Source organism: Pristiophorus japonicus, chromosome 7 (genome assembly GCF_044704955.1).
Source record: "Pristiophorus japonicus isolate sPriJap1 chromosome 7, sPriJap1.hap1, whole genome shotgun sequence".
NCBI lineage: Eukaryota > Metazoa > Chordata > Chondrichthyes > Pristiophoridae > Pristiophorus > Pristiophorus japonicus.
Window position 1 is genome coordinate 66,744,375 of NC_091983.1, and position 27,211 is coordinate 66,771,585.

At 44.9% G+C, this 27,211-nt stretch overlaps 1 protein-coding gene across 1 annotated transcript in view; it reads right to left on the bottom strand.

The window, feature by feature from the left end:
• Positions 1–27,211, bottom strand: part of nbas (NBAS subunit of NRZ tethering complex) — a 357,427-nt gene that overhangs the window by 212,500 nt on the left and 117,716 nt on the right. The window contains exons 22-24 of the mRNA XM_070885013.1: positions 9,683–9,772; positions 5,992–6,145; positions 225–410 (exon numbers count right to left, since the gene is read on the bottom strand). Of these exons, the coding sequence (XP_070741114.1) occupies positions 225–410; positions 5,992–6,145; positions 9,683–9,772 (430 nt within the window). The remainder of the gene's footprint in view (positions 1–224; positions 411–5,991; positions 6,146–9,682; positions 9,773–27,211) is intronic.

The following is a 27,211-nucleotide window of genomic DNA, read 5'->3' on the forward strand; positions in this document are numbered from 1 at the left end:
TTACACATGGAGAACAATGTGGGGAGCAAAGATGAATTAAAAAAAAATCAATACGAGTAAAAACTTTTCATATGAATTGCTTCTGCATGTTAATTTTGAAAATATACCCCATTTACACCAAAAAATAAACTTCCAAATGATAGTACAATGTTAACAATCTGAAAATATACAATGTCAATTATCTGAAAATAAAGAATTATTGAAATCATATTTGTACAGCCTACATTGATCATTAATTGCCTCAGTTTATCAATGTCTTTCATCTGTTGTAGTTCTTTCAGTGAAAGAGTTGGATCAGCCCCTGCCTCATATACGAGTGTTTCCAGAGTGATTAGATCATCACAGAGAATCTCTAAACCAGGAATGTTCCTTTCCTTGCCAAGACGTACGAGAGATAAGGCACAATCCACCTAAAGACAAATAACAGAGCAACCTTAAAACTGATCAAAAGCTTTTGGCATGAATTGTTCATGAAAAATATTTGATTTTCAGTTCTCTGTCCCTTCAAGATGTGTCCATTTTAGCATAACACAAAATGGATAAGCTAGAACTGCACTGTTAGCCTTAATTCCACAAAACACAAGGGGGTAGAAATTCACCCCCACTGGAAAACTGGTGATCCGACCATTTTCCAAGTGTTTTTACTGTCGCGTCAGACGAGGCGGGCTCTTTGGCAATATTTTTTTTTTTTTAAAGAGCGGACCGGAAGTCGGTCGTAATGGGTGCAGACATGCGGCGTAAGTGCTGATGAAGAGCGGAAGTGGGGGCGGGATGGATTCTCTGCCGCTGTCAGTCAGCAGCGGAGCTGTGGGGACATCATTGTGTGTGTGCATCATCACGTCTCTCCCCTCATTTAAAGGGGGAGAGAATCAACGATTGTTTAGATTTGGCCCGCTGGGCCACCAGGGAGGGTTTTGGCCGGACCAGCAGCCTGGCACCCAAGACGGGTAAAAAAAAGTTCGTAGATAGTGCTAAGAGGGGTGCCAGGCTGCTTGTTAGCGGTCCGACCGAACCTGGGGCCATAACTGTCTGGCCGAACGGGAAGTCAGCTGGCAAAAAAAAACATGGTGGCCACAGCATTGCGCTCTCCCCTTGAAGGGCCGCTGCGCTGCCGTGGCTCACACACACAATACAAGGTGCACTGACAGAAAATCTGTCAGGGACACCGCGCGGCGGTTCGTGGATTTTTTCACCTAAATTTCGCGGGGGGTGCCATGGAGGTGCGGGAAGAGCGTCGGTGCGCACTTTGATGATGCGCTTCGGACAGTCAGCAGCAATGGGGCGGAAATGGTGACCTCCAAAAAATTCCCCGAGGTGAATTATATCGTGGTGGCCATAGGACTGGAAGTCAACTCCGTCGCCTAGCCGCTACTTTCTGGCAGTAAGCGGCCTTTTTGGGAATCTGAATTTCGGCCCCAAGATTTGAAACACAAAAAAACCGCATGTGTGAATAAATAAGTGAAATTCACCACTTTAAATACTGGATATAAGAACATAAGAATTAGGAACAGGAGTAGGCCATCTAGCCCCTCGAGCCTGCTCCGCCATTCAACAAGATCATGGCTGATCTGGCCGTGGACTCAGCTCCACTTACCCGCCCGCTCCCCATAACCCTTAATTCTCTTATTGATTAAAAATCTATCTATCTGTGACTTGAATACATTCAATGAGCTAGCCTCAACTGCTTCCTTGGGCAGAGAATTCCACAGATTCACAACCCTCTGGGAGAAAAATTCCTTCTCAACTCGGTTTTAAATTGGCTCCCCCGTATTTTGAGGCTGTGCCCCCTAGTTCTAGTCTCCCCGACCAGTGGAAACAACCTCTCTGCCTCTATCTTGTCTATCCCTTTCATTATTTTAAATGTTTCTATAAGATCACCCCTCATCCTTCTGCACTCCAACGAGTAAAGACCCAGTCTACTCAATCTATCATCATAAGGTAACCCCCCCTCATCTCTGGAATCAGCCTAGTGAATCGTCTCCAAAGCTAGTATATCCTTCCTTAAGTAAGGCGACCAAAACTGCACGCAATACTCCAGGTGCGGCCTCACCAATACCCTACAGTTGCAGCAGGACCTCCCTGCTTTTGTACTCCATCCCTCTCGCAATGAGGGCCAACATTCCATTTGCCTTCCTGATTACCTGCTGCACCTGCAAACTAACTTTTTGGGATTCATGCACAAGGACCCCCAGGTCCCTCTGCACCGCAGCATGTTGTAATTTCTCCCCATTCAAATAATATTCCCTTTTACTGTTTTTTTTCTCCAAGGTGGATGACCTCACACTTTCCGACATTGTATTCCATCTGCCAAACCTTATATCACCCTTCCTTCTATAAATCAATTTCCTAAGAAAATGTACACTTCTTGTATGAGAAAACTGTAACTATATCAATATTATTCATAAAAATACCAATCCACTCAAAAGTAATACAAAAGTACCTTATTTTTTGAACTGTACTGCTATAGTATCCTAACTATTTTTGAGTTGCACTGTTACTTTAATGTTTTTAACCACAATACTATTTCAGCTGCATAAATTTTGAGCACCTAAAGCTTTCACGTCCACATAGCGAACTATAATTATTTTATATTCAAGTAATATCTTCAGAAAGGACTTTTTGCATTATCAATGTATTGATTCATTGATTCCGCAGCAGAGACAGAATTGTACAGATGTGCTCCCCCTTTATTCAAAATGTTAGTTCATACGTGTTTTAAACATTGCAACAGTATTTCTGCTGCGAATGTTCATATATTCTGGTATTTTGCAAGTTTTCCTATTTCAATTTACCCAACAAAATATTGAGGCTAGAAAAGGTTTCCAGCATCACTTCACTTGAACCAGGTGAAAAATAATCTTTCACAACTGAAAGGATTTAGAATCATCAATGTATGACATGCACAATGTTTTTCTTATTTTTTGCAAAGAACTCAATATATTTAAAAATGAAATTATGCTTGTCTTGAAGCATTTGCAGCTTAATTTTTTTTTTAAAAAACACCCACTGTTTTCTATGCCTTCAGTGTAGCATTCATACTATTCCATGTCTTCACACAGAACTAGTGGCAGCTGTTCCCTTGCTGAATTTCCTGAAGTTGGGATGTTAAAATTTAAAGGAGGGGGAATTATATATTACATGTAATTGGAAAAGTCATTGCACAACATATTAATTTTTCCCTAATATGACATTGTATTGCTGTACATGATAAATGGACTACAATCACAATTTTTTTTTTGGGGGGGGGGGGGGGCGGGGGGAAAGATGAACAAAGTATAGTTCTGCCAAACTGGTTTAAAAAAAGTCAACAAATAATTGGCATCTATAAATATAAGTGTTTTCAGAATGGCAGGCAGTGACTAGTGGGGTACCGCAAGGTTCTGTGCTGGGGCCCCAGCTGTTTACACTGTACATTAATGATTTAGATGAGGGGATTAAATGTAGTATCTCCAAATTTGCGGATGACACTAAGTTGGGTGGCAGTGTGAGCTGCGAGGAGGATGCTGTGAGGCTGCAGAGCGACTTGGATAGGTTAGGTGAGTGGGCAAATGCATGGCAGATGAAGTATAATGTGGATAAATGTGAGGTTATCCACTTTGGTGGTAAAAACAGAGAGACAGACTATTATCTGAATGGTGACAGATTAGGAAAAGGGGAGGTGCAAAGAGACCTGGGTGTCATGGTACATCAGTCATTGAAGGTTGGCATGCAGGTGCAGCAGGCGGTTAAGAAAGCAAATGGCATGTTGGCCTTCATAGCAAGGGGATTTGAGTACAGGGGCAGGGAGGTGTTGCTACAGTTGTACAGGGCATTGGTGAGGCCACACCTGGAGTATTGTGTACAGTTTTGGTCTCCTAACCTGAGGAAGGACATTCTTGCTATTGAGGGAGTGCAGCGAAGATTCACCAGACTGATTCCCGGGATGGCGGGACTGACCTATCAAGAAAGACTGGATCAACTGGGCTTGTATTCACTGGAGTTCAGAAGAATGAGAGGGGACCTCATAGAAACATATAAAATTCTGACGGGGTTAGACAGGTTAGATGCAGGAAGAATGTTCCCAATGTTGGGGAAGTCCAGAACCAGAGGTCACAGTCTAAGGATAAGGGGTAAGCCATTTAGGACCGAGATGCGGAGGAACTTCTTCACCCAGAGAGTGGTGAACCTGTGGAATTCTCTACCACAGAAAGTTGTTGAGGCCAATTCACTAAATATATTCAAAAAGGAGTTAGATGAGGTCCTTACTACTAGGGGGATCAAGGGGTATGGCGAGAAAGCAGGAATGGGGTACTGAAGTTGAATGTTCAGCCATGAACTCATTGAATGGCGGTGCAGGCTAGAAGGGCCGAATGGCCTACTCCTGCACCTATTTTCTATGTTTCTATGTTTCTAAGATGGCATCTATGCGGAATACTTTGTAAAGTATTCCATTTGGTTGCCAAAATAATCTTTCTTGAATCACACATGAAGGGACAAGATGTAGCAAAATAAAATTTGAATATAGCCTTAATTAGGAATCCTGCTAACTAAAGTTATGTTACAAAAATAAATTACAGAACAACATTTTTATTGAATTTTTCATTCTGGTTGTTGCAAAATTGATCCATCTAAGCATTTGCTCTCCCACATAACAAATATTATACAGGATCGAAGGGCCGAATGGCCTACTCCTCCACCTATTTTCTATGTTTCTATGAACCTCCCTTATCTGGCACCCTCGGGACCAGGCCTATCCCGAATGAGGGATTTTGCCAGATGAGGGGTGGTCACGTGTTTGGGTGGACTGTGCCTTTAAGTGCTGTTACTGGGGTAAGTATGTGTGTGCGTTGATTGGCTGGACCGACTGTCAGTGTGCAGGGGGCCTCAAAGAGTCGGCGGGCCTTGAAGAGTCGGCCCGATCCCCCGGAGGGAGCGTTGTGGGGAGGAGCAGCTGGCCCGAGGACTGTGGCAGCAGGGGTTCCAGCAGGGCAAGGAGGAGGAGGCAGCCGATTGAGGAGAAAGATTATATTGGTGAGTAGGATTTTGATGGTCGCTTTCAGCGCATGCGCCACCCACCGGCCGGGAATGGTCCCGGACTAGGGGTGGTGCCAGATAAGGGAGGTTCAACCTGTATTGTTCAAAATAGTTGCAGCTCCTTTTATTTACAATTAAAATTAATTAGTTATTGCTTCCTTTTCCCTGATGAAAATTTGTGAAATTGCTGAACTTCTCATAACAAGTATGAGGTATATATTTTCATGTGATGTAGTTATTTTAAAATTGATAATTTGTGGAACCTAAGATCTGGTGCCACAATGTGGTCATTAAAAGCAGCAGTTTTTGATGAAAATGCAAGCAGCAGGGGAGGATATCAGCAGCTGTAACAAAAAAAAAACCATTAACTCTGCTCCATTTATACTGTAAGTACCAATCGAGAGCAGTACCTGCTTTTAGAAAAGCAGAGTCCTCACATGCTACTGAAGTGCATATAGGCAGAGCTCTGCTCACCAGTATCCAAATACCAGTGAAATGCCAATTTTAATCAAGAGCAATCTTGCCTTCTGGCTTCTTCACTAAATAATGTGATGGCTGTCCACAAGACGAAATGGGAAAATTCCCAACTTCGAAGCCAAATCTTCAACTGCAGTTATAATTAGGTTTTGCACCACCATGTGAAGCTGAAACTAATTTGTAATGACAAAACAGGCAGTACAACTTTCCACAGCATAACTTCCCAGAGGAGTTTTCAGCACCAACACAATTTCTTCTTTGATTTCTAATCTTGAATGCTCGTCAGCTGTATCTACCTATTATTTATACCCATTTTCTACCTATTCTTTATCATTCTGTTTCTAAAGTTTGTTTTCATGCTGCTCAGAATTGAGAAAAGGTTGTGAATAAAAAGACTTAGCAAATGTCTATCTTGCCTAGAAGCATTCTCACTTACAGGAATATATAAAATTTTATTTCAGCATAAAAGTCAACATGTAGAACGTGTTTTTCTGATCTTACCTGCCTAGAATATCTCTCAATCTCCTCTGCACGTTTCTGATACCACTGAGTGAGAGACTCAATAGAGGGCTCCGTAGTTCTGTACTTCAATACTTCAGGCTGCTCTTCATAAAGAAATTCGGCCACATCTTGCGGACTGCAATCTATGACCATCCTGCAGGAAAGGAACAAGCATTGCATTTCATCAGATTAAACAGGATTCATACACACATAGCTACAATACGAAGTTTAGTGGGAGACGTTTATTCATCCATCAACAAAGGTAGCTCATCATGGCTAAATTACTTTTATGGATATGTACCGTCTTGGGGCTAGGATTGTTAGTACAAATTATCAAGCAACATCACTTGCTGTAAAATGTTTACCAAACAAGTAGTGAAGAAAAATTAATTCTGTATCATTCTTTTAAAACAGCTTTGTGCTTTATTTTTGGCCGAAGGTTTTTTTTTTATAAAAGCTTGGAAAGCTCTGCCATAGTATTTTCCCAGTATCAGGATTTACTTTTCCAGTATCATAAAATCAGGATTTTTAATCGAGTACAATCAAGATTATTCATTTGAGTATTGCCAGACTCCCAAGGATTAATAGCGTATACTCAGCAGCAAAGCTAATTTCAATTATATGCAGCAAAATGGCACATTCATCTCCTAAATTTGAACGTGCAATTGATTGGAAATAAAAGACTTTAAGAAGTTCAGAGTTCCTAAATCTGCTCCCACCTACAAACTGGCAGCCAAAAAGAACAAAGTGAGAGATATAAAAACATTCGAGTGGAAAAAGTTAAATTAGCTGGGAAAAATTCTAAAATTGAAGTTAAAAATAAAACTAGGAGTGTCTGAATGGGATCGAAAAACAGACAAGGCAAGGTGAATTGAAGTATTTAATATAATTTTACTTTTAATTGAAATACTAGTTTAAGTGTACATTTTTATTCTACACTGTAATGCCAATTCACGACTGCAATAGAATACTTATTTAGTAAACAACTTGCATTTATATAGCGCCTTTAACATTGTAAAACGTCCCAAGGTGCTTCACAGGAGCGTTATCAAACAAAATTTGACATGAGTCAAGAGATATTATTGGACAGGTGACCAAAAGTTTGGGCAAAGAGGTAGGTTTTAAGGAACCTCTTAAAGGAGAAGAGAGGGGTAGAGAAATAGAGAAGTGAAAAGATTTTGGGAGGAAATCCCAGAACTTAGGGCTAGAAATTCAGTTTTTGGCGATATTGTTTTTTTCCCGTTATTTTACGGAAAAAATACCACTAAAAACCGCCATTTTTTAAGGGGATAAAATTGGCAAAAAAATGCGCCCGATGGTAAAAATCGACGTTTCACGAGGATTCACGGTGGAAACCATGGTCCTCGCCAACTTTAGCCTGAGGTCTATCATCGCCAAAAATACAGGCCCTGGGAAGGGGGAAAACACAAAAAAATTGCAAAAATTAAAAAATTAAAAAACTAAAAAACATTCACTATACACTTAACTAATAAATCGCTGAAAAATTAATAAAAACGTCAACTTACCTTTTTTGTAGGTCTTCATGCCTACCGCTGTTTCTGGGGCTTCAACTCGTTTTTTTTCTCGGGCGTTTTTTTTCCCCGACTGAGTGCAGGTTTGCCGAACGGCCAATTTTAAACGGTGCGATTTCTTTTGGCAATGCATGTCGTCGATCAGCTTTTCAGCAAAACTGTTAACTTTGGCCAATTTAGGCAAGTACCTTTTATCGGCAAAAAAGGTGAAATATCGCCGAAAATATGTGCGCACGTCTGGTCAATTTCTCCCCCAGAGGGTCAATGCTGCTAAAGGCAGGCCACTAATGGTGGGGCAATGGAAATGGGGGATGCGAAAGAGGACAGAATTGGAGGAATGTAGAGATTTCAGAGGATTGTCGGGCTGGAGGAGATAGGAAGGGGTGAAGCCATGCACGATTTTAAACACAAGGATGAAAATTTTAAATTCAAACAATTTAAATTGAATAAACAAATAAAAATACTGCAAAAGAATGCAGTGTCATCCAGCCCAGAAAGATGCTAATTTCCCTGAACCAGGTTGACAGGATTAAACAAGTATGTGTTGCAGAAAATATACATTAGAAATCTCAATCCAAAATGACAATGTTAGGAGAGATTGGTGTTCATGAAAACTCTGGATATGAAACAAAAACATATGGATATTTTAATCAAAATGAGCTTTCATTTTCAAATGTTTAAACGTTGGCTCTTTTGTGGTGTATTACCTGTCTATCTATTATATATTAAAAATGGTGAGTGGTCTCAACATTCTACTGCCTGTAAGTAACACTCTGAAGACAATGGGCCCAAATTTCCCCATGAGTTGCACCGTTTTTTTTGGTGTAACTTGATTTTTCTGGTGTATCTTTTTAGTTGCAAAAATGGCCATTTAATTTGCGCCAGTGTAAGCAAGTTAGTTAGGTTTTTTGTTAGGTCAGTTTTTTTTTCCCAAAAGGGGGCGTTCCTAGCCACTTGCACCATTTATGCCAATTTGGCCAAAAGAAAAGTTGTACTAAACTAGCTTAGGGCAGCGTATGTGTCCACTTTTGTCCGCACAGAAAGACCTTACATACATTTAAGGAATCGGCGCAAGTAACTACATTTAAAGCACCACCAAGCACCAAACAAAGCACAAAAAGTAATAAGCAATTAATGAACAAATGAAATAGAAGGAACCCTGCCCCGAAAGCACCAAGACCAAAGTAATAAGCAATCAATAAATAACAAATAAAAACAATAGAAGGAACCCTGTACCTGAAGCACCAAATCAATAAGTAACAAATAAAAAATAGAACTCCTACCTTAGGGAATGCAGCGGGGCGCCGATGAGGGAGCCCATTCGGCCAGGGCTAGGGACGGCGTGCTTCGGCCCCTCCCACAAGGCCTGCAGCGCGCGTTTGCAGAAACGGCCTGCCAGGAGCTACTGCACATGCGCGCAGACTCTGGTGCGCATGTGCAGAGGTCCCGGCATTGTTTTCAGTGCTGGGACCGAGCTCCGCCCCCCCTCTCTTTCTTCTGCGCCACGCTAGCTCCACAGACGGCCTGAGAATCGGCCGTGATCGCAAGTTTTTTTTGCCGCTGCTTCTGAAAATGTTGGCGGGGGGCTCGGAGGTGCGCCAAAAAAACCGGAGGGCCAAATTTGGGCCCAATGTTATCTTATTTAACGTTAGCTGCAATACTTAACATTCGTTACAGGGTGGCACTGTAGTGTATTTTACAGGGACTGGCAAAGATCTTGCCAGAGGCAAGTAAAGTCAAGTCTGAAGAATGTGTGTCTACCCCCGTGCCCTCACTCCCTTCCTGTGATTGCCAAGAAGAGCGAGTACAGCTCTGCTTGCAAGTCTCTTCTCTTTAGTGGACGTATTGCCACTGATGATGTGCCCCTCTTCCCCTAAAATTTGTTAATGGGCCACCCCAGCCACTGGGCCATTTTGCCTGCCCTGCTACCTTCTCTTGACTGCTAACCGACATGCCTGTCCACCTGCCTCTTGAATCTTGCAGAGCTTTCATGTTTATCAGCAGATCATTCCATACTTCTTTCTATCCCTCTGCCTGCCCAAAAAAAAAACGCTCAATAACCCGTATTTATTTAACACATTTAAAGAAGAAGGTGCTTCTAATGTTAACAGCACAGCAGGGAGATTTATAGAATTAAATGACAAAATGCACTATTTTACCTTAGACTTGGTTCTTCACACCAATCTGGATCCTGATGCCTTTGTTCATTCCATGGCAATGCCACCAAATCACCACAATCAACAACAAATCTGTCAAAAAAATAGCAATGCAGTCAAAACAAAGTCAGAAATTCCCATCATCTCAGAGCTACAATGTGTCTGTACACTCGTATGTAGAGAGCAACAGCGAGAGAATGTGAATGTGTGAAAGCGAGTATTTATTAAGTACAAAATACTGTTCAAATTCATTTGTGTGTGTTTCACTTTCAGGATTAAAGCTGCTTTCCAGCTTGTATTTAAATGGCTCCAGCTTCATGTATGTATACATTTGCCAAAAAATATGTTGCTAAATAAAGCAAATCAGACAGGTGAAATTTTAATTTCCCAGTTCACAGTAAAAGTACTGTGATAAAATAGTGTTAAATTTTAATATCTTTGTTGGCATATTGGGCCCAAATTTGCCCAAGAGTTGCTCTGTTTTTTTTGGAGCAACTTGATTTTTCTGGAGCATCTTAAAAATCTCCATTCTGCACATTTAATTTGCGGCAATGTAAGTCAGTTAGGATTTTTTTTTAAGTTTCGTTTTTTTTCCCCAAAAGGGGGCGTTACCAGCCACCTATGCCTGCTTTGACCATTTAAGCCAGTTTGGGCAGCTAATAGTTGCTCCAAACTAACTTAGGCCAGCGTATGTGGCCACACAGAAAACCCTTGCGGAGAGTTAAGAAATCAGTAGCCAGAGATGTGGGGGGAGGGGGGGGGGGGGTGAAGGGAAGCGGAGAGGACCTTGCAAAGCACTAAACACCTTCACAACAACTAATACAGATCTTGTACTGTAACTTTTGCATAATTTACATTCCACTATATAAAGCTTCATAAAATATGCACTTTTTAATATCATTTATATCAGAAGACAAAGGGTTTCATAAAACCATTTATGAATCAAATATTTTGCTAGCAGGGCTATATTAATGCAAGTTGTTATCTTGTGTCACCACACCATCATGAGGTAGTGATCGTGGGTGGTACAATGATAAGAGTAATACAACTGGCCTTGTCATCGGGTTAGGGAGCAGAAAATCAACCGGGGTTCCCAACAGGGTATCTACGGGCATCCATGCAGTTGTTCACTAAGAATTGGTGGGATTTTTAAAAAATTGACCCAAGTCATGATTACTACCAAAACAAAAGCCACGACCAGATATTTGCTGGTACTGAGAGACCAAACCTCAGGAAAGTTTTCTCTGGTCATTCTCACCTCTTAGCAGCCAGTTGTATTGTGCCAATGACAGAGACTTTTTCTAAATCATTTAAACAAACTCTCCTCCTTCCCCCCCCCCCCGGATCAAAAGTCTCCCCACACCAACCTGGTTCTTGTAGCCCTCAGCACGGGAAGGCAGCGGCAGGCCACTCAGCCCGGGATAGGGGAGGGACAAGTTGGGTCCCACGCTGCAGGCACGCATCATCACAACCATGGGAGGAGCTACTGCACATGCGCGAACGCTCTACCGTGCATGCGGACAGCTGCCGGCATTCTTTTAGGCGCAGGGCCCTAGATCCGTCCCCCCAATGGACTCGCCTGCCGCGCCCAGCTCCGGGAAAGCTGGCAGAGGGGCCAGAATACGGGGATATCTTTTCGCCACCGTTTTGAGCGCAGGAAGTCGGCACACTTAAAACCAGAAGGCCAAATTTGGGCCCAAAAGCTTTATTTATATTATCAAACTGTTGCTAGCATCAGTACAAGGCTGTTGATTTACAACCTACATGGACAACGGGCAGAATTGCAGTCTGATCCCAAAACCACAAGTTAAAATCCTGGAATCCCATGCAATAAATCAGTGGCTGTGATCATCAAAGCACTGCTTGGAGTCACCAAGGCTGATCGTTTGAGGGAGCTGAATTAACATGCACAGTTCTAATTGATTTAATGACTCCACCCACTGATATCACTCATAGCTCCTCGCACTCAAATTCTGCAACTTCTACAATCCAGTGGCAATTACACGCACGCACACTTGCAAGGGGTACCGGAGCACTGAAGAAATACTATACCAGCACAAATTTTCTTCACTGACAAGAGCGGAGAAATTTCAGACAGGAAATAAAGCACAGTTTTCTTCCTTTGCCCCCTATATAGCAACAAAGGAAAGTAGCAGAAATCTATCAAAGAGCACAAGTCAAACAAGAGGACATGACATGAAGAGATGGCAGAATTTGGAAGTGAGGCTCTGATCTATTTAGAGACCAGTGAACTCTCAATTTCTGAGCTGCTTTGGGAATTTGACCAATGCTATTAGCCAGGATTTCTGCTGCAATGGTGGAGTTTAGGTCATTCAGCAATCGAAAATTTTTTTTATTTTATTAGTGCCTGGGATGTGGGCATCGCTGACAAGGCCAGCATTTATTGGCCATCCCTAATTTGCACTTGAGAAAATGGTGGTGAGCCACCTTCCTGAACCGCAGCAGTCCGTGTGGTGAAGGTACTCCCACAGTGCTGTTAGGGAGGGAGTTCCAAGATTTTGAACCAGCGACGAAGAAAGAACAGTGATATACTTCCAAGTCAGGATGGTATGTGACTTGGAGGGGAACGTGGAGATGGTGTGTTTCCATGCGCTTGTCCTTCTAGGTGGTAAAGGATGCGGGTTTTGGAGGTGCTGCCGAAGAAGCCTTGGCGAGTTGCTGCTGTGCATCTTGTAGATGGTACACATGGCAGCCACGGAACGCTGGTGATGGAGGGAGCGAATGTTTAAGGTAGTGGATGGGATGCCAATCAAGTGGGCTGCTTTGTCCTAGATGGTGTTGAGTTTCTTGAATGTTGTTGGAGCTGCACTCATCCAGGCAAGTGCAGTGTGTTCCATCACCCTCCTGACTTGTGCCTTGTAGATGGTGGAAAGGCTTTGGGGAGTCAGGAGGTGAGACACTCGCCGCAGAATACTCAGCCTCTGACCGGCTCTTGTTGCCACAATGTGTGTGTGGCTGGTCCAGTTACGTTTCTGGTAAATGGTGACCCCCAGGATGTTGATGGTGGGGGATTCGGTGATGGTAATGCTGTTGAATGTCAAGGGGCGGTAGTTAGACTCTCGCTTGTTTGAGATAGTCATTTCCTGGCACTTTTGTGCACTTATCAGCCCAAGCATGGACGTCTTCATTATCTGAGGAGTTGCGAATGGCACTGAACACTGCGTAATTATCAGCGAACATCCCCACTTCTGACCTTATGATGGAGGGAAGGTCATTGATGAAGCAGCTGAAGATGGTTGGGCCTATGACAATGCCCTGAGGATGTCCTGGGCTGCGATGATTGACCTCCAACCACATCAATCATTTTACTTTGTGCTAGGTATGACTCCAGCTAATGGAGAGTTTTCCTCTGAATCCCATTGACTTCAGTTTTATTAGTACTCCATGATGCCACCATCGGTCAAATGCTGCCTTTATGTCAAGGGCCATCACTCTCACCTCACCTTTGGAATTCAGCTCTTTTGTCCATGTTTGGACCAAGGCTGTAATGAGGTCTGGAGCCAAGTGGTCATGGCGGAACCCAAACTGGGCATCGGTGACCAGGTTATTGGTAAGTGCCGCTTGATAGCACTGTCGACAACACCTTCCTCAATTTGCTGATGATTGACAGTAGACTGATGGGGCGGTAATTGGCCAGATTGGATTTGTCCTGCTTTTTGTGGACAGGACATACCTGGGCAGTTTTCCAGATTGTCGGGTAGATGCCAGTGTTGTAGCTGTACTGGAACATGGCTAGAGGAACGGCTAGTTCTGGAGCACAAGTCTTCAGCATGACAGCCGGGATGTTGTCGGGGCCTTTGCTGTATCCAGTGCGCTCAGCAGTTTCTTGATATCAAGTGGAGTGAAGCAAATTGGCTGAAGACTGGTATCTGTGATGGCAGGGACATCAGGTGGAGACCGAAATGGATCATCTACTCAGCACTTCTGGCTAACGATGGTTGCAAACACTTCAGCCTTGTCTTTTGCACTCACGTGCTGGGCTCTGCCATCTTTGAGGATGGGAATATTCATGGAGCCTCCTCCTACCGTTAGTTATTTAATGGTCCAGCCGTTCATGACTGGATGTAGCAGTCTTTGATCTGATCCGTTGATTGTGGGATCGCTTATCCCTATCTATGATATGTTGCTTCTGCTTTTTAGCATACATGTAGTCCTGTGTTGCAGCTTTCCCAGGTTGGCACCTCATTTTTAGTTACACCTGGTGCTGATTCTGGCCTGCTTTTCTACACTCCTCATTGAACCAGGGTTGGTCCCCTGGCTTGATGGTGATGGTAGAGTGAGAGATATGCCGGGCCATAAGGTTACAGATTGTGGTGGAATACAATTCTGCTGCTGCTGTTGACCCACAGCACCACATGGATGCCCAGTTTTGAGCTGTTAGATCTGTACTGAATCTATCCCAATTAGCATGCTGGTCACGCCACACAACACGATGGAGTGTGTCCTCAGTGTGAAATCTTGTTGGATTCAGCAAATTAGCATTGATGTCCTTTCGACTACTAATTAGAGCATCAGCTATTTGCTGCATGAAAGATTTGCAATCCGATCAAGTACTCATTCACAAGGGACAAGTTAGCCATCATTTTTCAGACGTAAGCATTCATCAGAAATCTGGGCAATTTGACGATTTCTGAACAGGCTTTATAAAATGAGAATTAATTTTATAAATTAACTACAGATTAATGGATGCTATGTGAGGAATTCATATTTTGGAATTTTTTTTTAAGGGTATTGATCAAAATTAAACCACAAAAACTGCTGAGAATAGTATCCAGTTTTAATAAGCCATTACATCAGTACTACCGCAAACAAAGTCACCTTCATGAACACAAAATGCGTCAGAAAAAAGGAATTTAAAAAACACATTTAAATGATGAGTACATCAGTCACCATTCTACTGATAGAGGTAGATGACCTATACTATTTGTTTCCAAACATCTCTAAATACTCAGTAAATCTCAATGACAAATATTACAATACAATGTCAGGGTCTCATCAGCAAGCATTGGAACATTATCTGTGCCTGCGTGTGCGCAAAGTTAGGCCAATTAAATATACTGGGGCTGTTATTTGTTAGCAATCAGTTGCAGATCATCATTCAATAAATTTAGTCAGAATATTATTTCTTCATTAGGGATATTATATAGGTGTATAAAAAGGAAGAGATTCGCGAAAGTAAACGAGGGTCCCTTACAGGCAGAGACGAGATAAATTATAATGGAGAATAAGGAAATGGCAGAGACAGTAAACAAATATTTTGTACCTGTCCTCAAGGAAGACACAAAAACATTGTGGAAATAGTGCTAAACAAGGATCCAGTGAGATTGAGGAACTTAAGGAAATTGCTATTAGTAAAGAAATATTAATGGAGAAATTATTGGGACTAAAAGCCGCGGACCTGATGGCCTACATCCGTGGGGGGCCGAAATTGCCGCTTTCAAAAAGGCCAGTTAGTGCCAACGACGCAAACCCTCTTTCACCCGGCGGAGGGCAACAGAAGTGTCTCCCCCAGAACTGCCCCCATCATTGTGGGGGCGATAATGGCTTGGCACTGCACCTCCTGATTAGTGCCTCGGGTCGGGGCGCACACAGCGATTAAGTCATCGCCGTGCGAAACTGCACCACGGGACGTGAGGCTGGCACAGGGTGATGTCAACGACAGCTTCACGAGTCATGAAGCTGTCATACAGGGGCTGCTGGAGGGCTCCTTAAAGGGGAGGGCCTTTACGCCACAACTGCCATGTTTTTCTGTTGGCCAACTTTTCAGTCGGCCCACTTTTCAGTCGGCCCGGCAATGGCAGCCTTTGGTTCGGTCAAACCGCCATCATGCAACCCAGCACCCGCTCTTGGGTGTCGAGCCATTAGCCCGGCCGAAAAAGTCCCTGGTGGCCCAGTGGTGGCCATCAAATCCAATGCAGAGTTCCCAGTGGCCCCCCCCCCCCCTTTAAAAAGGGAGATGCGGTGTGGCACGTTAGCGCTACGTGGAGCAGCCGAGTAACATTGATGTCATTTGTGCTGTGCTGAGAAGCGTGCCCCGCTACAGCCGCTGGAGCGCCTCCAAAATAAGGCAGAATGCCTCAGACAATGCCTCATTTCTGGGGCGCTATGGCCCAATACTTCCGACCCGGGTTCAGAGGTTACCGCCCCACAACACTGGCGTGGGTCAATTTCGCCCGCTTGATTTCTAAAAGAGGTGACTACAGAAATAGTGGATGTATTAGTTTTGATCTTATAGAATTCCCTAGATTCTAGAACAGTCCCCACAGATTGAAAGGCAGCAAATGTAATCCCACTATTCAAGAAAGGAGGGAGAGAGAAAACAGAGAACTATAGACCAGTTAGCCTGACATTAGGGAACATGCCTGAATTTATTATTAGGGACGTTGTAATAGGACACTTAGAAAATCATAATATGATTGGGCGAAGTCAACATGGATTTACGAAAGGGAAATTGTGTTTAACAATTTTTGTTAGTTTCTTGAGGGTGTAACTGGCAGGGTAGATAAAAGGGAAACCAATGGATGTAATATATTTTGATTTACAAAAGGCATTTGATAAGATGCTCTGCAAGAGGTTATTATACAAAATTAGGGCTCATGGGATTGGAGATAATATATTAGCATGGATTAAGGATTGGTTAACAGACAGAAAACAGGTAATAGCAATTAACAGGTCATTTTTGGGTTGGCAGGCTGGGGTACTGCGAGGATCAGTTATTTACAATCTATATCAATGACTTAGATGAGGGGACCGAGTGTAATGTATCCAAGTTTTCTGACGATACAAAACTAGGTGGGAAAGTAAGTTGTCAGAAGGACACAGAGGCTGCAAAGGGATATAGTCAGGTTAAGTGAGAGGGCAATACAGTGGCAGATGGAATATGAGGTGGAAGTGTGAAGTTAACCACTGTGACAGGAAAAATAGAAAAACAGAATATTTTTAAATGGTGAGAGATTGGGAAATGTTGGTAAACAGAGGAACCTGGGTGTGCTTGTACACGAATCACAGAAAGTTAACATGCAGATACAGCCAGCAATTCGGAAAGCAAATAGTATGTTCATCTTTATTGCAGAAGTATTGGAGTACAAGAGTAATGGGGGCCAAAATTGCCCCTTTCCTTAAGGCCTCTTAACACCACAAAGCGGCGGCCAGGATGCGGAGTGAATGGCTGCCAACTTTTCATGTAATGGTCGCCATCATCAAAATTTCACTTCTGTTATCCCGGAGGTGACCCGCTCCTCCCCTCTGCTGCCGATCCATTCTAAGTGCGTCATCACAGTGTGCACCGTCGATCTCCACACCCCAACGATGAAATTCCACCGTGAAAATCTTCGGCCTGCCCGGCGGTGCCAAAACAAGCTTTTTCACAACTGTCCAGTGAGGCTGAGGCCTTCTGCAATGGCGGCATGGCTCTACTTAAGGGGAGAACCAACTGCCACTGCCGCCATGTTTTCTATGTCGGCCGACTGCCATGTCGGCTCAACAATAATGCCCCCGGGTTTGGCCAGACCGCCAACAGGCAGCCTGGCAACCCCTCTTGTACTGGCACCAACCTCAACCACTACGGCAGTAAAAACCATAGAAACGGGCAGAGGGCAATTTCGGTCCCAAGAAGTCTTACTGCAATTATACAGATATAACATCCCTAAACCGGAAACCTTGGGACAGAGGCCATTCTGGTTTTTAGGTTTTTCCAGATTTCGGAGAAGAAATCAGACGTCCCAAATCTGGAAACCCTTCGGCTGCCTTTCAGGTATTTCTAGATTTCAGAGCAGGAAATCTGATGTCCTGAATCCCGAAACCTCGTGTATTTCCAGATTTCGGAGACAATCTGACGTCCCGAATCCAGAAACCCTTGGGCCGACTTTTGCGATTTTCCGGATTTCAGAGCATTACGTCAGACGGCCCGAAGCCAGCAACCTCGAGGCTGGGCCGGTTTGCGTATTTTTTTGGATTCATGTTTGGAAAAAGGTATGTACAGCTTAAAAGTCTGGTTTTCAGACAATTTAGATCATTGCAATCTGCACAATGTTTGGTTTTCGGACAATTCCAGTTTTTAGAACTCCGGATTTCGGATGTTCTACTTGTATCATCATCATCATAGGCAGTCCCTCGGAGTCAAGGAAGACTTACTTCCACTCTTAACATGAGTTCTTAGGTGAACAATCCAATACGAAAACCATAGTCTCTGTCACAGGTGGGGCAGATAGTCATTGAGGGAAGGGGAGGATGGGACTGGTTTGCCGCACGCTCTTTCCACAGCCTGCGCTTGATTTCTGCACGCTCTTGGTGATGAGACTCGAGGTGCTCAGCGCCCTCCCGAATGCGCTTCCACCACTTAGGGCCACGCTCTCCCAGGTGTCAGTGGGGACGTTGCACTTTATCAAGGAGGCTTTGAGGGTGTCCTTGTAAAGTTTCCGCTGCCCACCTTTGGCTCGTTTGCCGTGGATAAGTTCTGAGTAGAGCACTTGCTTTGGGAGTCTTGTGTCTGGCATGCGAACTATGTGGCCTGCCAAGTGGAGCTGATCAAGTATGGTCAGGGCTTTTATGCTGGCCTGGTCGAGGATGCTAATGTTAGTGCGTCTGTCCTCCCAGGGGGTTTGTCGGATCTTCCGGAGACATCGTTGGTGGTATTTCTCCAGCGAGTTGAGGTGTCTATTGTACATGGTCCATGTTTCTGAGCCATATAGGAGGGCAGGTATTATTACAGCCCTGTAGAGCATGAGCTTGGTGGCAGTTTTGAGGGCCTGGTCTTCAAACACTCTATTCCTCAGGTGGCCGAAGGCTGCACTAGCGCACTGGAGGCTGTGTCCATCCTCCGCCTGCTCCATGACGACATGCAGGCCATGATCCTTACCAACGGATCCATTACAGACCCAATCCACGCCCGGACCGGGGTCAAACAGGGCTGCATCATCGCCCCAACCTTCTTCTCGATCTTCCTTGCAGCCATGCTCCACCTCACATGCTCTCCGCTGGAGTGGAACTAAACTACCGAACCAGTGGGAACCTGTTCAACCTCCACCATCTCCAGGCCAGGTCCAAGACCACCCCAATCTCTGTCGTCGAGCTACAGTACGCAGACGACACCTGCGTCTGCATATAGAGGCTGAACTCCAGGGCATAGTCAACGTATTTACTGAGGCGTACGAAAGCATGGGCCTTACGCTAAACATCAGCAAGACAAATGTCCTCCACTAGTCTGTCCTTACCGTACAGCACTGTCCCCGAGTCAAGATCCACGGCGTGGCCCTGCACAACGTGGACCACTTCCCATATCTCGGGAGCCTCCTATCAAGAGCAGGCATTGATGACGAGATCTACCTGTATAGGGTTTTGGCGAGACCATTCCTGAAGTACTGTGTACAGGTTGGTCTCCTTACCGAAGGAAGAATACACTTGCCTTAGAGGGAGTGCAATAAAGGTTCACTAGACTGATTCCTGGGATTGGGGAATTGTCCTATGAGTAGACTACGACTATTTCCCTAGAGTTTAGAAGAATGAGTGATGATCTCATTGAAACATATATAATTTTTTAAGAGGCTAGACAGGGTAGATGCTGGGAGGATGTTTCCTCTGGCTGAGGATACTAGAGGTCACAGTATCAGAATAAGAGGTTGGCCATTTCGGATTGAGATGAGGAGAAATTGTTTCAAAGGGTTGTGAACCTTTGGAATTCTCTACCTCGGAGGGCTGTGCATGCTCCATCGTTGAATATATTCAAGACAGAGATTTTTGGATACCAAGGGATATGGGGTAGTGTGGGAAGGTGGAGTTGAGGTAGATGATCAGCCATGATCTTACTGAATGACGGCGCAGGCTCAAAGGGCCGAATGGCCTACTCCTGCTCTTATTTCTTATGATCTTATGACTACATGCAACATAAAATTATATCATCTTCTTTCGTATGGTAGTAGCAAAGCAAATCAAATGTAAATATCCAAGTTGGATATCCAGGCCAAAGCTTCTGGTGTAACAGTGTGGATATCTTATAGGCTGCCGACAAATTTCCTCTGAGGGCAGTGCTCAATAATATGCTCCAGTGTCTGAATAGGAGCTCCACGGTGGCTTGATGAGGATACTTTAATCTTCCACAATGAAGAAGGTGGCAGCATCTAACATGACCAGTTCTGAGGCAGTTGATGGTTGTCCACTGTTTGCTAGGAAGGTTTGATCCTTCACGTTGTACTGTGGGGTCCTCTATAAGAAATCCATTCCGTATGTCGTAGTTCTTCCAAGCATTTCGCCATCGGTCATCAAGGGTGAGGAAAGATTGTTGAATGGCTTTGCCGACGGTCCAAAATGGTCTTCTAGATTCGAGATAGGTGGTGGTAGGTTGTTCAAGTCGGCCTGGATCGGCATGTCTTTGCTGGTGTAGCGGATGTATTCTCTGGAGACTGCATATTCACGGCGTAGATGTGGTGGTGCAATGTTTGCAAGCATGGGCATCCAAGGTGTTGGTGTCGATAAAAGCATACCGGAGATAATTCTAATAGTAGAATTCAGCTGGACATAAACGGATTTGACATGCGGACTTGTTAGCCATGCCGGAGAGCAGTACTCCGCTGTAGAGTATACCAAGGTGAGTGCTGCTATACGGAGAGTTTGAGCATCTGCTCCCCATGTGGATCCGGCGAGTTTCTTCCCAAGTTTCAGGAGATGTTGTCTATATGACACGATGCGATCAAGCAAAATACCTAAGTAGGTGGGTTTTTGATACAACAAAAGGAGACTTGATGGGTGTTGAGGTGGAATGTCGAGGTGACAATCTTTTGACGGTTTGGCCAGAGTCACCATGTCTTTGCTAGTGTAGCGGATGTAGGCCTCCATCCTCTGTAAATCAGTGGTCAGGCTCTCTTCGGTGATGAACAGATTCATGTTTTGCATGGCCAAGGCAATTTCATCAGCGTATATTAACTTCTGGGACTCTGTTTCGAGCAGATCAATAGTGTAAATGTTGAACAACATAGGTGCCAGGACAGAACCCTGTGGGAGTCCATTGTTCAATGTCCTATATCTGCTCTTCTGGGTGCCAGAGTACACACGGAAGCATCAGTTGCTAAGCATGGAGTTGAGAAAATGGATTGTTTTTCTGCAGGGTAAAATGGTGGAGAGCTTGAAAAGCAGTCCATGCTTCCATACTGCGTCATACGCCACTACAAGTGCTACAGCGGTCGTAAGCTGGTGCTTGAAACCCGTTTTGGTGTGCGTTGGTAAAGCTACCACTTGGTCGCAGCTGTTACGGCCACTCCAGAAGCCCACTTGCTCCTTTGGAATGGTTGGCTTGATGATGGGGGCTAGTCTGTGCAAAGTAAGGAGATCGGTCAGTAGCTGGAGGCTTCACAAACATTCTTCCCTTGCCTCAGGAGGGCAATTATTTTAGTCTCCCTCCAAATAGGTGTAATTTTACCAGTTGCCAATACCTCAGAGAAGGAGGTCAACCATTTCTTCGCTTTGGGTCCCAGTGCTTTTAAGAATTGGGTAACCACCATCTGGGCCAGCAGCTTTTATAGATTTGGTGGTCGAAAGGGCTGCATTTAGTTTGTCCAAGGTGAATGGATGAGACAGAATTGACGATCTTGGTGCCACCATCAAGTTTGCTGAACGCTGCCACTTCATCTGCCATTGAAATTCTTTGTCCACCGGAGCATTTGATGTTTGTATCGTAGAATGTAATTGTATCGTGGGATGTTTGTATCATGGGATGCAATGGCGTCCGCTCTGATGGTCGAACTGTGTTAATGGGCTCAATTTTGGCCAGGAGTTGCTGTGTTTTTTTTTTGGAATAACTTGGTTTTTCTGGCATAACTTAAAAATCCCCATTTTGCACATTCAATTTGCACCAGTGTAAATGAGTTAGTTACAATTTTTTTAGTTTTGTTTTTTTTTTCTCAAAAGGGGGCGTTACCAGCCACTTACACCAGTTCTGCCCATTTAGGCAACTTTGGCCAGCTAATAGTTACTCCAAATCTACTTAGGCCAGTGTATGTGGCCACTTCATAAAACCCTTGTAGAGAGTTAAGAAATCAGCGCAGGGATAGGGGCGGGAGGCCAGAGAACAGATAGTGCTCCTGCCTGGATGATTTCTATTAGTTCCCGCCCGCCCCTAGCCCTGGCCGAGTGAGTTTCAAAAGACTCAAATTTAATTTTAATTAAAGAAACTTAATGTCTAAAGAATGTGAATAGGATCAAACAGCTATAGAGGAACATCATATGACAAACTTCGCAAAGTTAATTTACTATACAACAGATGCATTCATAGAAGCTTAAACTACAAAAATAAAAGTAAAAGATGGTTGCCCTAATCTTACAACTAATTTAAACAACTATTTGTTTGCAATGATTATACTGGATCGATCGCACCGAAGGCCACTCGGCCAGGGCTAGGGGCGGGAAGGAGAACTGATAGAAATCATCCGGGCAGGAACACCATCAGTTCTGCCCGCCCGCCCGCCCCTTCCCTGGCTGAGTAGCCTCCCGGTGTGATTTCTAGATGATTAAAGCTTCAAATCAACTACGCCTACTCACAGCAACATTTGGCCAGCATCAGGTCCCTCCCACAGTTGCTACAGCAAGACACGGAGAGGCTGGGGGCGAGGAGCTACTGCGCATGCGTGGACACTGCACTGCGCATGTGCAGACGTCCCGGCATTGTTTTCGGTGCAGGATGCTGGCTCCACTCCCGACTCGACTGGCCACGCTGCGCGACCACAGGGAGGAGACCGGACAGTGGCCAAAGTGGGGAGGAATTTTTTCAGCGCACTACTGAACGGAGAAAAGCGGCGCATCTCCGGTAAGTGCGCCAAAATTGAGCCCTATAGGTGGGGTTTGCCTCGCCATGTTGACGGAGCAGGGCCCATGCTTTCCTGCTGGAGTGAGTGAAGTTGGAATTCTCCATAAGGCTCGAAGGGCTGAATGATCTACTCCTGCTCCTGTTTCTTATGATCATATGACTACATGCAGCATAAAATTACAAGTAATAACACTCATTTGCTGGCAAAAACCCCTAAAAACTGAGAAAAATCATTATCATTAAAAACTGAATAAAATTCATGACCATGCATATACACATAAACAACTGTAAACATGGAATTCTTTTGAAGGCTACAGTCACTCTTGATATTCACAATTCCCTTATTCCACATAAAATATTACTCTAAAGTAGTGCATGTCAGATCATATTATAAAAAGTGTATATTTTTTAAATTGCAGTTGTTTTACTTGGTTGGCGTTGTTCCAAATGTAAATTTAATTCTGATCCAAATCAAGAGTTTAAATGGAATAAAGTCTGAAAGTGTGAACAACTAACTCTACAAAATGCAATTTAACCTTGTGATAATTGTGACTTTTAATAATTCTGGCAATTTACAATCAGAACAAATGCAGTTATGAAGGGTTTTATTAATTTTCTACTCCATTAATTAAACTTGTGCACTGAAATTTAATATCAACCACAACACAAAATCCATTAACATATAAATGCTATACTGTAATAAATTGCTATTTGCATTAATAAACAGCGTACATAAACGTTTAATAGACAGTCCTCAGAGATTCATTAACAATGTAGAAACTATTTGGAAATTAAGATCCCCATTCCATTTGCTTATACAGGTTATCATGTTTATAACACTAAGTAAAGATATCAAAATACATCGGGGCTGAAATTGCCCCTCAGAATTGCCCCCAAGACTCCGCCGGCGAAAAGTGGTTTGCGCCTTGCCCTACGATTAGCGCACCGCACACGCGGCGATTACGTCATCGCCGTGCGCCAACCCCTTTGCACCCCTCGAGGGAAATTGCCCCGCAGGACGCGAGGTCGGCGTGGGGCGATGCCTTCGACAGCTTCTCGGGGTGAAAAGCTATGGTGGCTGGGTGCTCCAGCCACCCTTAAATGGGAGGTGGTGGCGTGGCGGCCGCCAGCTTTTTTCTGTTGGCCAACATTTCAGTCGGCCAGACAACAACGACCACAGGTGTGGCTGGGCCGCCAATATGCAGCCCAGCACCCCCTCTAGGTGCCAGGCTGCTGGCCGAGCCGACATCCTCCCTGGTGGATCAGTGGCTGCCACTAAAAAGGCTGCAGAGTTCACAGCGGCCCTCTCCTTTAAAAGGGGATGACATTGTGACATGTCAGCGTGATGCGGCATGCACACGCCGCACTGACGTCATCACCGTGGTGCTGATGTACTGAGTACACGCTGAGCGTTGCGTCCTGTGAGCACCCCGTTACCACAACCAACATATTTTTTATTCAGAGAGATGAATTCTGGGTCGGTGGCAGTGTTTCCCGTGCCGGCGCGAAAATATCAGTTAATTCGAATTGACCGCCCTAAACCCAGCGGGGGGCAATTTCAGCCCCATCATTTCTTAAGGATGTTGTAGCAGAAATTTCAGTTAAACATTAAGCATTAATTTTGTTTAATTATTCATATCTATGGTATAGCTTACTCTTTTATAACAATTAAAATAAAAACACATTTGGGGGCAATTTTTTCTCTTTTTGCATTTGGCTGTAAGGGTTGTCTGCGTGCTACACACGGAGGAATACTGCACTCGCACAATGGAACATGTCCAATTTTCATAATGAATGGAAAACCAGATAGGCTCTTTTACAAGCACATGCCCAAGTTTCTTCTATTTGTTCCACCCAAGCACAATAATGTTTTTGAAACAGTGACCATGTGTTATAAATAATATGTACAATCCCATATTACTGGGTTAAAGATCAGCTGTGTACTTACTTAATTACTGAGGCCTGCAAAAAATAATTGGGCATAAATTGAAAGAACACCTTACCACAGTTGCACCAGACTATAGTACTTTCTGCCATATTCTAGGACAAAAGTCAAAATAATCATTGAAGACTGGCACTAGATAATCTGAAGTAGACAGGCATGGATCAGGTTAATGATAGGGGCCACAATTTTCCTCCATCATCTCCCATCTCCCCAATCAGAATAAATGTGGGCGTCGCAGCAAGGCCAGCATTTATTGCCCATCCCTAATTGCCCTCGGGAAGTTGCTGGTGAGCCCCCTTCTTGAATGCAACTGAATGGCTTGCTAGGCCATTGCAGATTCAATTACATTGCTATTGGTCTGGAATTACAGATAGGCTAGACAGGGTAAGGAAGTCAGGTTTCCTTCCCTAAAGGACATTAGTAAATCAGATGGGTTTTTATGACAATCCGGTAATTTCACGGTCACCATTACTGATACTAGCTTTTTATTACAGAGTAGATAGAGAGAAACTGTTCCCATTGGCAGATGGGTCGAGAACCAGAGGACACAGATTTAAGGTGATTAGCAAAAGAACCAGAGGCAACATAACAAAAAGCTTTTAAACAGTGCGAGTGGTTAGGATCTGGATTGTACTGCCTTGAAAGGGTGGTGGAGGCAGACTTAATCACGCTTTCAAAAGGGAGTTGGATAAGTACCTGAAATAAAATTAATTGCTGGGCTACGGGGAAAGGGTGGGGGAGTGGGACCAGTTGAAATGCTCTGGCAGAGAGCCGCATGGGCTCGATGGGCCGAATGGATTTCTACCATGCTGTGACCATTCTATGGGGCCAAGTTTCTTTGGAGCAACTGGTTTAGAATGGAGTATCTTAGAAATTTGAATGCTTGGCATTTAGCTTGCTCCAGTTATAGTCAGTTAGAACGGTTTCACTTTGGAACAGAATTTATTTTCCAAAAGGGGGCGTGTCCGGCCACTTACGCCTGTTTTCAAAGTTTAGGCAGTGAAAACTTACTCCAAACTAACTTAGAATGGAGTAAGTGAAGATTTTTGTACATTCGAAAAAACCTTGTCTACACTTTATAAAATCAGGCGTAGGTTACAAATTAGGCATAGGGAATGGGGGGGGGGGGGTTTAAAGGGAAGTTTACAAACATTAAACACTTCAGTTTTACAAATAAAGAGCCATCATCAATAATAAATGATAAATGCATCAATAAATCAACCAATAAATCAATCAAAAAAAATGTTTTTTAAATCAATAAATAAAACATTTTCTACTTGCCGACTGCAGCACCGGGAGTCCTCCAACAGCGTGCTGGGACAGCCCCCCCGTGTGTCTCTGTCAGTGTCTCTATCTCTCTCTGTCTGCCTGTGTGTGTGTCTCTCACTCTCTGTCTGTCAGTGTCTGTGTTTCTGACAGCGAGGGGAGGGGAAGAAGGGAGAGGGAGGGGAGTGGAAGAAGGGGGGGGGAGGAGAAGGGGGGGGGGGGAAGAGAAGGGGGGGGGAGAGAAGGGGGAGGGGGGGGGAGAGAAGGGGGAGGGGGGGGGAGAGAAGGGGGAGGGGGGGGAAGAGAAGGGGGAGGGGGGGAGAGAAGGGGAGGGGGGGAGAGAAGGGGGAGGGGGGGAGAGAAGGGGGTGGGAGGGGGAGGGGGAGAAGGGGGGTGGGAGGGGGAGAAGGGGGGTGAGGGGGGTGGGAAGGGGAGAAGGGGGGTGGGGGGGGGGTGGGAGGGGGAGAGGAGGGGTGAGGAGAAGGGTGGGAATAGGGGGAGAAGGGAGGGAGAGGATGGAGGGAGTGAAGGGGGAGAGGATGGAGGGAGTGAAGGGGGAGAGGATGGAGGGAGTGAAGGGGAGAGGATGGAGGGAATAAAGGGAGAGAGGATGGAGGGAGTGAAGGGAGAGAGGATGGAGGGAGTGAAGGGAGAGAGGATGGAGGGAGTGAAGGGAGAGAGGATGGAGGGAGTGAAGGGAGAGAGGATGGAGGGAGTGAAGGGAGAGAGGATGGAGGGAGTGAAGGGAGAGAGGATGGAGGGAGTGAAGGGAGAGAGGATGGAGGGAGTGAAGGGAGAGAGGATGGAGGGAGTGAAGGGAGAGAGGATGGAGGGAGTGAAGGGAGAGAGGATGGAGGGAGTGAAGGGAGAGAGGATGGAGGGAGTGAAGGGAGAGAGGATGGAGGGAGTGAAGGGAGAGAGGATGGAGGGAGTGAAGGGAGAGAGGATGGAGGGAGTGAAGGGAGAGAGGATGGAGGGAGTGAAGGGAGAGAGGATGGAGGGAGTGAAGGGAGAGAGGATGGAGGGAGTGAAGGGAGAGAGGATGGAGGGAGTGAAGGGAGAGAGGATGGAGGGAGTGAAGGGAGAGAGGATGGAGGGAGTGAAGGGAGAGAGGATGGAGGGAGTGAAGGGAGAGAGGATGGAGGGAGTGAAGGGAGAGAGGATGGAGGGAGTGAAGGGAGAGAGGATGGAGGGAGTGAAGGAGAGAGGATGGAGGGAGTGAAGGGAGAGAGGATGGAGGGAGTGAAGGGAGAGAGGATGGAGGGAGTGAAGGGAGAGAGGATGGAGGGAGTGAAGGGAGAGAGGATGGAGGGAGTGAAGGGAGAGAGGATGGAGGGAGTGAGGATGAGGGAGAGAGGATGGAGGAGTGGAAGGGAGAGAGGATGGGTGGGGGTGAAGGGAGTGGAGGAGGGAGTGGGGAGAGAGGATGGGGGAGGGTGAGCAGTGGTGGGGTGGGTAGGGTACAGTGAGGGAGAGGCTAGGTAAGGGTGGCGTTGCCGGGGAGAGC